General features: G+C 39.2%; 2 protein-coding genes across 2 annotated transcripts in view; one reads left to right on the top strand and one right to left on the bottom strand.

The window, feature by feature from the left end:
* Positions 1-3,020: 3,020 nt before the first annotated feature.
* On the top strand, positions 3,021-3,539 carry LOC140926116 (52 kDa repressor of the inhibitor of the protein kinase-like). The gene has a single exon (XM_073375909.1). The coding sequence runs from the start codon at positions 3,021-3,023 to the stop codon at positions 3,537-3,539; it is 519 nt and encodes a 172-aa protein (XP_073232010.1).
* Positions 3,540-6,977: 3,438 nt separating this feature from the next.
* LOC140926115 (uncharacterized) overlaps positions 6,978-13,623 on the bottom strand; it is a 15,147-nt gene continuing 8,501 nt past the window's right edge. The window contains exon 4 of the mRNA XM_073375908.1: positions 6,978-7,232. Coding sequence (XP_073232009.1) covers positions 6,978-7,232 — 255 coding nt within the window. The remainder of the gene's footprint in view (positions 7,233-13,623) is intronic.

Below are 13,623 nucleotides of genomic sequence, written 5' to 3'. Positions count from 1 at the left end.
ACTACACCAACTACACCAACTACACTAACTACACCAACTACACCAACTACACCAACTACACCAACTACAGCAACTACATTAATTACACCAACTACAGAAACTTCACCAACTAAAGCTACTACACCAACTACAGCAACTACAGCAACTACATCAAATAAAGCAACTACATCAACTCACTAACTACACCAACTACAGCAACTACACCAACTACACCAACTACAGCAACTACACTAACTACAGCAACTACATTAACTACACCAACTACATTAACTACACCAACTACAGCAACTACACTAACTACACCAACTACACCAACTACATTAACTACACCAACTACACCAACTACAGCAACTACACAAACTACACCAACTACACCAACTACAGAAACTTCACCAACTACAGCAACTACACCAACTACACCAACTACAGCAACTACACCAACTACATTAACTACACCAACTACAGCAACTACACTAACTACACCAACTACACAAACTACATTAACTACACCAACTACACCAACTACGGCAACTACACTAACTACACCAACTACAGAAACTTCACCAACTACAGCAACTACAGCAACTACAGCAACTACAGCAACTACACCAACTACACCAACTACATTAACTACACCAACTACAGTAACTACACTAACTACACCAACTACACCAACTACATTAACTACACCAACTACACCAACTACAGCAACTACACTAACTACACCAACTACAGAAACTTCACCAACTAAAGCTACTACACCAACTACAGCAACTACAGCAACTACATCAAATACAGCAACTACATCAACTCACTAACTACAGCAACTACACCACCTATAGCTACTACACCAACTACAGCAACTACAGTAACTACACGAACTACACTAACTACACCAACTACAGCTACTACACCAACTACAGCTACTACACCAGCTACAGCAACTACAGTAACTACAGAACCTACAGTAACTACATCAACTACAGCAACTACACTAACTACACCAACTACAGCTACTACACCAACTACAGCAACTACACTAACTACACCAACTACACCTACTACACCAACTACACCTACTACAGCAAGTAAAGCAACTACACTAACTACACCAACTACAGCTACTACACCAACTACAGAAACTACATCAACTACCGCAACTACACCAACTACACTAACTACACCAACTACAGCAACTACACCAACAACAGCAACTACACTAACTACAGCAACTACAGCTACTACACCAACTACACTAACTACACTAACTACAGCTACTACACCAACTACAGCTCCTACAGCAACTACGCCAACTACACCAACTACACTAACTACAGCAACTACTGAAACTACAGTTACTACACCAACTACAGCAACTACACTAACTAGACCAACCAAACCAACTACAGCAACTACATTAACTACACCAACTACAGAAACTACAGCAACTACAGCAAATACATCAACTACACCAACTACACTAACTACAGCATCTACAGAAAACTACAGCTACTACACCAACTACACCAACTACACCAACTACACCAACTACATTAACTACACCAACTACACCAACAACAACAACTACACTAACTACACCAACTACACCTACTACAGCAACTACACCAACTACACCAACTACACTAACTACACCAACTACATTAACTACACCAACTACACCAACTACACCAACAACAACAACTACAGCAACTACAGCAACTACATCAACTACACCAACTACACCAACTACACCAACTACACTAACTACACCAACTACACCAACTACACCTACACTAACTACAGCAACTACAGAAACTACAGCTACTACACTAACTACAGCAACTACACCAACTACAGCAACTACACCAACTACATTGACTACACCAACTACACTAACTACAGCAACTACACTAACTACACCAACTACACCAACTACAGCAACTACACCAACTACACCAACTACATTAACTACACCAACTACACCAACTACAGCAACTACACCTACACTAACTACAGCAACTACAGAAACTACAGCTACTACACCAACTACAGCAACTACACCAACTACACCACCTACACCAACTACAGCAACTACACTAACTACAGCAACTACACTAACTACACCAACTACACCAACTACAGCAACTACACCAACTACACCAACTACATTAACTACACCAACTACACCAACTACAGCAACTACACCTACACTAACTACAGCAACTACAGAAACTACAGCTACTACACCAACTACAGCAACTACACCAACTACACCACCTACACCAACTACAGCAACTACGCTAACTACACCAACTACACTAACTATCCCAACTACAGTAACTACAACAATTACATCAACGTTCTCATAGTACACTAAGTGGTCACTAAATATCTCTATATTCGTGACGGTTATCGTGAACCCATTATATCTGCTCCTGTGTGTGATTGAGAAGGACTCCCCGGACGCGAAGAAAACAACGTTAAAAAACATGTGCAAGACGCGATGGGTGGAGAGACACGAAGCTTACGAGGTTTTCTTCGCCCTCTTCTTGTGCATCATGAGAGCGCTTGAGGTAATGGCAAATGAACGTCTATTTGCTGGCCAATATGGCGACGCAGCATGGAGCTGGGACATAGACACCAAGAATAAAGCGAGTGGACTTGCGAACGCCATTTCAAGTTTTTCTTTTATAATCACCTTGTTGACGGCAATGGAATGCCTTTCCGTCCTGAAACCCCTGAGTGTAAAACTTCGGAAGAGAGATCTAGATGTCTACGAGGCGTACACTCACAGTAATAAGGTCACGGACGATCTCCAGGACATCCGAGACAACATCGAAGACATCTGGACCGAGTGGTTCGATCTGGCGGTCACTACCGCGGCAAGTGTAGGTGTTGCGCCTTCCATCCCGCGCGGGACCAATCAGCAGCAGCATCGCGACAATGTACCAGCCCAGACACCATCTGATTACTATAAGAGGGCAGTTGCTATTCCCCTTCTAGACCATCTGCACTCATAGATGAAAACATACTTCAATCCTACTAATGATGCTGTCTTGTCCAGCCTCTTTAATCTTCTTCCTGAGCTGGTAGCCGTCGGAGACAGAAATCCTAACATTGAAGCAGCGCTGGATTTTTATGAGAACGACCTTCCTTCTCCTCATGTGGTTGATGTTGAGCTCCTGCGATGGAAGGGAAAGTGGTGCAGCACTGAGGATGCCGACCTTCCCACCAGTGCAGTTCAGACACTCGCAGCATGCGATCGAGAGTTCTTTCCTAACATCCACACCTTGATCCGCATTTTGTACACGTTGCCGATAACGTCAGCTGAATGTGAGCGCTCATTCAGTACACTAAGAAGGTTAAAAACATACCTGAGGTCGACCATGTCAAGCGAGCGAGAGTCTGGGCTGGCGTTGATGAATATCAATTTCCACCGAGACATAAATATCGACGAAGTGATAAACACGTTCGCTCAACGGCAACCAAGGCGTCTTCTGTTTGTGAAGCGTAAACGCCAAAGTCTTGTACGTACGTAATGTAAGGATTTTAGACCAACCGTTTTCGTTGGAGCCAATTTGCCCCCCCCCCCCCCCTCCTAGAAATCCTGGCAACGCCCCTGTAAATTACTTTTTGTACGAACGTTTTGTGTCAATTTAACAATTTTTAATAGATTTAAAGCATTTTGTCGACCAGTTGGGAAGGGCGCATTAAGGGCGCCCTTCCCCCTGGGTCACTGAAGCAACGGGACTAGTTTATAATGAATGCAAGCTCTTTAATGAACATAAACACTGTTAAAAAATAAATTAAAAAAGGAGTACCTCGGGTGGTGTCGATATCATTTGTTGACCTTTGTTGTTTGGTTCGCCAAACGCAGTTTTTTCCCATATGAAGTCTAACAACTTCCAGCCCCTCAGTAACCGGTTTTTATCGAATGAAACAAACTTTCAGATGCACTTTATCGAAGATTCTTGATTTGTGATACTGTACATGTATTTTTAACATTCTGCTTAAGCCAGTATGAAAATATGTCGGTATTGACACTATACTTGACCTTTATGCAAAAACATGGAAAATGAACTGCGCGTTTACCTCTCTCGGCGCGTTGCTTTTTGATTGCCCAAGCTGGATTTTTTATATGTTGTACTACAACAGTGGGGCTTTACTGAGGTAAAATAATTCCTCTAAAATTCCATGTACCAAGCCGCGATTTTTTCCTTCAAAGTTTCGCAAAATTTCATTGTTTATGAAAGTGCTGAAGATAGGACTCTTTGGGCGTCTTTTAACCGAGTAAAAAATTCATTATCTTGTAATATTTTTACCAAAACCAAATAGTATTGTAACTGGGATGCCTAACTTACCTGCCAAAGATGATCTTGTTTCCTAGAACCGTCTTTCTTCCCGAGGGCTTTGAAAATGGTATAATTCAAAGGTTCTAGACCGGCGACTATATGGCGTGGGGCAGCATTTCACTTTTTGCCGGTTTTCTCGAAAAAGAAAATTCTTTGGAAACTTTGATTGTGATTTTCGAAAATGTTTCACCAAAGGGTTTTTTCTGACTGAATATGAAGAATTTCTAAATTTCCGTTTTGACGGCAAATTCTCGATATTTACAGACAGCCGCTCTTAAATGGTCACCCGACGCGATTCTCAGTTGCTCATTGTTCAGGGTTTATATATATATATATATAATTTTTTTTTTCGACGGACAATTTCGCCTTTTTAGCTTTTTAGATAGCAATACCTATTTAGATACCGAAATTTCCATCATTTCTTTGCGTTCTGGGGGGCTAGAAATAACTTTGGTGTGATTTTTTCCGTTGTTTGCACGGTTTTCGCTTTGTTTACATTTCACGTTCTTGTCGCTTACGGTGGCCCGAGGGGTTCTATTTAAAATTTTATCACCGCTCTTTCATGTAGTATAATCATATTTTAAATTTAAGACATACCAGAATCGACTTTTTGCGGTTAAAGTTGGGCGTTATTTCGACCGCCAAAACAGCACACAGTCAAGGTGCAAACAATGAAAGCCCAAAACTATATTACAAAAGTTATTCTGCAAGATATTTTTATGCAGTCTTAAAGCTTTGGGTGACTGGTAAATGCATGTGCAACATCATGTCAATACGAGTTTTTGAGCGCTTGTACTGGTTCCTTGAAAATTGTTGAAATTTGCGGCAATTTCGCGAATAACAAAAGGTATTTTTATCGAATTTTCGAACTTTTCCAAATTTCTCAAAATTTACAGCGCTTTAGGATTTCTATATCATTTCTTGAAATAGTTCACCTAAAGGGTTGTTTGGGTAGTATGAGCCGAAATTCGAATTTTTAGAACTGATTTGAGATTCACGATATTTTCCGATATTGGTAGCCTGAATTTCATCCGATTACTTTGAGTCGTTATTACTCCCTCAGTAACGTCTGAATCGACCGGCCGTTAATGCCGTCCAGTGACGTCACTTACTACCCAAAAGCCGGGTAGTGATTTTGATTGGTTGATTGTCGAAACATTCGCATAATTGCCCCCGCAGGGATTTCGCCCAGAAGGCGAAATCCCGAGCAGGCACTCTAGTAACTCGTCAATATAGAAAAAATCTCGATTTGCTTGAACAGGGGCCGCGAGGAATCGGTAGGTAATGATAACGTTTCTATTGTTTGCGCTCGCAAGTACGAAATGGTTAGGATGACGTAAAGACAGAACATCTCCAAGGGACCGCTCAGGTAGATTTGTGACATTTATTGTGCAGTCATACTTCGACACTTTTGCGTTTCGTGTTATCAGTGACATTCTGTAGTTGTTTCAGTGAAAGTTATGGACAAAAATTTTAACGACACTCGTTAAGCGCTGAAGAAGTTATAAGGTGTGTATAACTGTGTATATATAAACACTTGGAGAGTTTGCCAGACACGAGTTCACAAATCTTTCATTAGAAACCTTGCCAGACACTCTTTCTCTCTCTTTGACCGGAATAAGACTCAGCCCCAAACAAGCAAGACGAGTGAACAACGGCTAGCTTCTCACTAGCAGAACGATGGACGATTACAGAAATTCGCCGACAATCAAATTCTGTGCTGACTTATTCCCTGCTCACAGATGTCCTTCCGCTATAAAGTTTAAAATAGGACTAGAATGCGCGAACGCTTCCTTCCCGGCAAATAAAATGAACCGAATGTAAAAAGTGAAAGAGAAATAGCGAAAAATTCAACTTCTAATTAATTCTTTTCTTATGGTTTAGAAATAAACTATTCTCGAAACTAAGAATGTTTTTATCAAAGCTGTGTAAATCGACCTGAAACTGTGCATGGAACCTTGCGTTTCCTGTATTTATTTCACCTATTGAATGGAATATGTGTGAAAATCTTCTTTAGTTATGAATCGGTATATTTCAAAGAGCTACACAACGAGCAAGAATGCTATTGACCAAGTTTTTCTTTTATAATCACCTTGTTGACGGCAATGGAATGCCTTTCCGTCCTGAAACCCCTGAGTGTAAAACTTCGGTATCATGCAGACATTTCCCAACGATATTTCGCGGTTTCCCACTTGAAAATCGTGTTTTACTTTTTGCATGAATTAAAGCAAAAGTCAAGGAGTAGTGACGTCACTGGACGGCATTAATGGCTGGTGTATTCAGACGTTACTGAGGGAGTAATAGAGAGATTAAGATTCACGTTTACGGCACACGGCAAACGGCAAACGTCAGTTGAGAATTTCTCAAAATAGAAAATAAGCAGATAAAAACAGTCCAGAACGATTCTTTTGGATAAAACTGGCATAAATTTACCTATTTTTGTGTAGAAGCAATAAACAGTAAACGAAAAATAAGGGGAAAACTTGGTCACGTGGTACAAATTCACGTTTGCCGTTTGGCGTAAACGTGAAACTTAATCTCTCTAATAACGACCCGAAGCAATCGGATGAAATTCAGGCTACGATATTGGCTCTTAAGTCATAAAAAAATAATGAAAAATTTTATTCAATCTACCTCTTCCATGTATATAGGGGAATACTTTGCTTCCCCTCTTAAGGCCTCCATTTCTATCAAATACACAGGGCTACCATTCGTGTTCTTTACAGCCTCCCACTGCAGTGAGATTGATGTAAAACTCCTGTTTGTTACAGTTAGATTCCTTGGGGTTGGCAGCAAGAAACCATCTCCAGTTATTATAGAAGACAAGGTTTTTACTTTGGTTAAAAACTCGCAGCTATCCTGACAGTAGCTTGAGGTCTTCTGTAATAGAAAACAAACTCAAAGTGAACAAAGCGATTTTTTTATTTTGTTAAATATAAAAGAGATGGAACATTGGTCAACATAAGTGCAAGCGGATCCCAGCCAAATACAGAGTAGAAGGAGATGAGGGGTTCAACGCCGTGGTGGAGGTGGTAGAGTTGACGTCACAATAGCTCAGGGGATTAAAATGATGAGATGTTCATCTAAAATAATCATTTAATATGGTAACTGGTCAGATGACATGATCAGCTCAAAGTAGAGGGTTTTTTACACGATCATTTATTTTCTATAGTCTATGACATCATTATTTATTTAAATCTTCTTAAGACCATATAAATGGATGATATTATTAGCGGAGCCCCATAGCTAAGTAAATCTATCCATCCCCAGAAAATTTGGTAATCACGTGACCGTACACCGACCGCCGACCGTCCGTCCGCACCACAGGAAAACCAATGTTTACTCTCACACTTTTAGCTAGTTTGGGAGCCCAAGAGAAAAGTAATTGCACATCAATGTTGTGATCAATTGACAGCTATCAAAACAGAGCATCTGCTGACCAGTATCTCCTGACCGTACCGCGGGCTCAAGTGTCGAACCATCGAGGTCGAGTATTTTTTTGAAGTTATCCGCTGACAAATTACCAGTTTCACATGATCGCAGGCTCAAGTTTATTTTTTCCAAGGATTCATATCAAATATGTTGTGTTTATGTCACTATGGCCCCCGCAATATTAGGATTTTGGTTTCAAACTGACCTCGGAAGCAAAAATTCAGCCAGTTTTTTTAAAATTACAGGCGGGGAAGACCTTATCTTACCATGGTCACGCGTTGGTCACGCTCTACGTCCAATTTTTATACTCTAATTGGTCAAAATTTGACAGGTGAGTTCACGCGGAAAAAATTATGCAGCATCTTGAAAGTTGTTTACTTTGACAGCTGAAGCTGACAGAGTTTAGTGTCAACTTGTGATGTTTTTAACTGTCTTCTTTTTCCTCTGGATGTACAAAATGAAATACAGCTGCTATCAAGAGTCTTCTGTTATTCATGGCTGGTTTGTTTACTGGGTTTTTGGTTGAGAAATGCCTCGCTTGTCAAAATTCGGTAATTCGATTTCGGATGGCATCGTTTTTGTTTTTCACCTTGCTTAATGCGTAAGAGTGTTTAAAAGTCTCAAGCAACTGTGGCCTTCCTTAATAGCTTTCAGCTAATAATAATAGCTTTCAGGAACTGAATCTCGAATGGTAAGCTTGAGTAATTATTGTGTTTGATGTTTGTTTTTGTTATATCTAATTTCATGAAGTCTTGCACAGTTCACGCTGACAGTTTATGTGGCAAGTTTATGCACGTTTGTAGGATTTGAGTCAATGATCTGACCTAGTATCAGGTTTGATATAAGCTTACAGAACTTTAAAAAGCCTTCAGATATATTTGCTCACCTCAAATAGAAAGAAAACATTCCGAAGAATATTTAGTTATAAATTTGCCTGTAGAAAGACAACTTTGAGCGATTTTCTTGCTTCGAGGAGTTCACCTTCGAAAACAGTAAACACCGCGCCGGGAAGCCGGCTTTTAAAGCTTTAGCTAAAAGACTCAGGATTTTTAGAGACACTTTAATACTTGTCTTCGTGAAAAAAAAATTGTTGTCTCTGTAAATGTTTTACCGAATTATATATTTTTTTTGATTGTTAGTAGTCTCTCTTGCAGTTTTAATCGCTTGTCCGTGCCGTTTGATTTCATCGCTCATGAACATCGCTTGCAGGAGTACTCAAAAATGTCGCGCGTATCAAACGCTTTATAAGATTACACATCGTTATAACTGAAACTATTAAATAACAAAAAATAATAATAATAAATTCGCTATTATGTTGAAGCGTAACTCTATTAAAGTTCATTCAAACACTCGACCACACTGACAGCTCGCACTATAGAAACGAGAACCAGCTGGCCGTATGGGTGATTTTGGGCATTTTTGAACGGTTTCGCTTAAAGCCCACGATTGATCGTCCTGAATATTGACTGAGTGTAATTTGTCTTGAAAAATTGTGAAATCCCGCATTCTGTCCAAGGTTTGTATGATAAATAGTACCGTTTCACCTCAAATGTGATGTATAAAAATTATAAAAGGTTGGTTTAAACACCCTCAGGATTTGTTGGCAAGAATTTGTAAAGTAAACCTGTCGAACGCAAAAAAATTCGGCATGATTTGTTTTCCAAGAATTTAATTTCGAGGCCTAATCTACTGTGATCTTGAATGTGATCGACGATGTTTACCATTTTTTGGGTATACATATAAGGTTATCAATTCGATGTAAGATGTTTCACTCTAAAATAACTTAGCCTTTCCTCAAAAGTCACATGAATATGGCCTTAAGTTAACTGATTTGTGGATTAAAAGTTTATTGTTTGATTTAAATTATAAATTTATTAATTGGAGCTTCGCTTTTAGCCCTGGCTAAATCTATATATTATTATTGCTGTAATACAAAACGAAAATGGGTATTATTCAGTCTTTCATTAGAATACAGCTTAATCATTATCGTATGATAGCGAGGACCATAGTACCCCCCTCAATAGAAGGGAAAAGGGGTTAGGCGACTGCAAAATTAACCGTAATGATTTTTCGGGCAAAACATAAAAACGAGGTCGAAGCCCTGCAATAAAACGATGAATTGAAATCTTACTACTATAGATCATTATAGTCACTGCTCCTCTCAGAGTTGATCATGAGCGCTGAGCAAAATTTATGCTATTCAAGTTTAAGAAGTATATATTTATATATATATATATATTAATAATCACAGGAGTTCAGGCTTCAGGAGTAATCATTATCATTGATCGTTTATCGCAGACGGAAAAGGAAAAACACGCATTTATCACCTTTCACCGGAAAAGGAAAATTACGCATTTATCACCTTTCACCGGAAAAGGAAAAATACGCATTTATCACCTTTGACGTCTGCGATTTTTACCCATCCACATCTGAAGACCTGTTACTGAAAGCATTAAACTATGCCTCACGATTCACCACCATCACACAACAAGACCGCCACATCATTACCCACACGAAAAAGTCACTCCTTTACCACCAAAATTCTCCATGGACCAAGAAGAACGCAAACAGCATGTTTGATGTCACCATGGGCTCTTACGACGGAGCAGAAACGTGCGAGTTAATAGGAGCCTACATGTTATCCTTGATAGCACCAAAATTCAAAAATGAAGTTGGTCTGTACCGTGACGATGGCCTCGCAATTTGCAAGGCTACTCCAAAAGAAACTGAAAAAACCAAGCAAGAAGTCTGCCAAGTGTTCAAATCGAATGGCCTTAAAATCACAATCGAAGCTAACAAAAAGGTCGTCAACTTTCTTGATGTGACCTTCAACCTCACAAACGGGTGCTACAAACCATTCATGAAGCCTAATAATAAACTGTCCTATGTCCACCAACAGAGCAACCACCCCCCAGCACTACTTAAGTTTTTTATTGTTTTGTGTTTTGATAATAATAAGTCAAGCCTGTCCCTTGGGTCTAGCTGTAGAGCCAATTTGTATGCAAACGTCTGCACCGTTCCTTTACTCGCATAATTAACTGACTTTAACGGAGCGTGCTGAACAAGACAATAGAGAGGTTAAGAATCACTTTTACGTCAAATGGCAAACGCAGATTTGTACCACGTGACCAAGTTGCCTCTTTACTTATCGTTTACTGTTCATTATTTCTGCACCTAAATTAGTAGTTTCACGCAATTTTTTATCCATAAGAATTGTTTTGAGCTGTTCTTATCTGCTCATTTTCTATTTTGAGAAATTCTTAGCTTGAATCTGACGTGTGCCGTTTGCCGTATACGTGAAGCTTGAACTCTCTAATAAGCTCACCAAACGCAGAGACTTCATTAGTGAGTCGTTTCCTTGAAATAGAACGGAGAAAACAGTTTTGTAATAATCAGTCAAAATTGGAATACAGAGTTTTTAGCTCCACTTTGTGTATGTGTATGTGTTTTGTTTATATATCCGATTATTAGCGCTAAATAGAAAACATAAACTGTTTCTTGTGTTGCAAGGAGATCGCACCTCTTATTTCTATTTTTGAATAGACGTTCCACTCAAATGGGGAACGCAGTCGAGACCAAAGTAAAACGGGATAAAACGTCTCTGTCTAAGAAGGTGGTAAAGAATAGAAAAGTCCGAGGGAAGCTTAAAAACTAGATGACGATACGTTAGTACAATATTAATATATTCCATCTGAAAACAAACTGTACTAGTTGTAATAATATTCCCTACTTGTGGAAGACTGTACTGCTTATAGAATTAAGCGCTCCAGGTTGGAAGATAGGGTGCAAGCCGGACAATTTATTTAAAAATATTACTGGTGTAAATAAGTTAATTAGCTTCCAATATGCACTTTGTACAATTAATCGTTTGGACTTAAGAAAGTAAAAGACAAAGAATTTATCTTACGGTGTGTGTGTGCGTCTTTATTATGTAGGAAATAAAAGAGTAAGGGTTTACTTAGCTTAAGGTATCATCCACCCTCAAGCACCCTCCTCGCGTTGATCGGCGCTAACGCTTTTACTTTTAACAAATACTCCCATAAACCGTACATTTTTTTGTGAAAGTGGGTGTCACTGTAAATTTAAGTCCAGGCCAGCCAAGAATAAAGGGAAGAAGCCAATTAAGATCGCGTTCGCTGGTTCACGTTTTATTAAAAACCGTGTCTCAGATTTTTGTCAAGTGCGTTTGTTCTTTTGTTATAAGCAGTTGAAGTTAGGGATAGCAAGTCATTAGCACTACCTGTGAAAAAATACTCTAACTCAAAAACGAAGAAAGAAATCAAAATTCGCACAAATGGTTATTTAGAAAAACTATCTGACAGTAAGTTGGCCAAATTTCAGTCAAATTGATTCACGGGTTGCCGACTTGGAGTTTAAAACGTACCCTCAACTTGCCCTGATTTTCATTTCGAGAAAACAGGGTAAAAATAGTTTTGGCGGCGTATTACCCGTGACGAGATTATAACAGATTATAACACCAAAGCTGTCAATGTTGATGCATACCAGAGAAGGGACAACAGTAGTGACACAGTAGGAAAAGGTTACAAACTAAACCCGACAACAGATGAACAATTTAATTCAAAGGCTCTGCTTTGTTCGATCCTATCTGTTATCGAGAAAGCATCATTAGTGATTTGCGACTGGCAGTTTTCATTTTCGCACCGGACAAGCCAAGTTGAGCCAAGCCCACTTTTACTCGATACATTTTCTAAAAGTTCGGCACTTCCCAGGCAAAATCGACAACATAACGCTTCCTGGAGTTTTTCTGAAGCTTCTCTCCCGCTACAACAGACTTTCAAAAAAGTCCATTGTCCAGTTTTTATACGGCGCGGGACCTCTCGCGACTTCGTCGCTCGCTTGGCCTTTTCTCCGCCTAAAAAGCTCACTCCGCTCGCTAAAAAACTCGTGAAACTCGATTCCACGGTAGTTTCAATGGGTTTTTCAGAAGTTTTGTCATCTTTTAGCCATTTTTCTTGATTGTAGTTGGAACCCTTGTCGCTCTCTGCTAATTTTGAAGCCCACTCTTTGAAAACGATTTTGTCGTCTTCTTTCGTCTTGTAGTCGAGGACGAAAACGGACAAGCTCTGTTTTTCTTCTTTACAGGCATTCACTTCCAAAATCCAGGGAAAACCAGTGAGCACATACTTGTAGACCACGATTCTGTCAAATTGCGTGATCAGCTTGGTTCAACAGCTGGATGCATATCAATTATGACAGGACTTGTCAACGATCAATTAAAATAATTAGCATAGAAAAAAATTTTTGCGCTCTATAAGTCGGCACCGAAAAAACATTTTTTCCTGGAATTTTTTTTTTTTAAAAGAAAGCTCTTGATGAGCTCTATTTAATCATCTCAAAATTGCAAATTTCGGAAAAAAGATGATTTTTTACCCTGGATGATACCTTAAGAACCACCTGTTGCTTTCTATAGAATTTTTATACCCTCTATAATGCTTTCAACAGAGTCAAGTAAACAAAGGTTGACATTTTTGCTTGACAGGCAGTTTTTTGCTTCGCTGCACTTCGACCTCGTTTTCATGTTTTGCCCGAAAAATCAGTACGATTTGGCGATTCGCATTCGCCTACCCCCTTTTTCCTTCTTCTGAGGGGGGACAATGGTCCTCGCTATCATACGATAATGATTAAGCAGTATTCTAATGAAAAACTGAATAATACCAATCAGTTCGTTTTGGATTACAATAATAATAATAATAATAATAATAATATCATCCATTTATATGGTCTTAAGAAAATAGCTTATCATGTCAAAAAACCTTTCTACTTTAAGCTGATGATGTCATCTCACCAGTTACCATATTAAATGATTACTTTAGATGAT

The sequence above is a fragment of the Porites lutea genome, chromosome 2, assembly GCF_958299795.1.
Source record: "Porites lutea chromosome 2, jaPorLute2.1, whole genome shotgun sequence".
Taxonomy (NCBI): domain Eukaryota; kingdom Metazoa; phylum Cnidaria; class Anthozoa; order Scleractinia; family Poritidae; genus Porites; species Porites lutea.
Note: the sequence above shows the minus strand (reverse complement) of the source record. Positions and strands in the feature narration are given on the sequence as shown.

Bases quoted from the DNA above. Each gene is read 5' to 3' on its own strand.
- LOC140926116 (XM_073375909.1), top strand. From the start codon at position 3,021: ATGAAAACATACTTCAATCCTACTAATGATGCTGTCTTGTCCAGCCTC.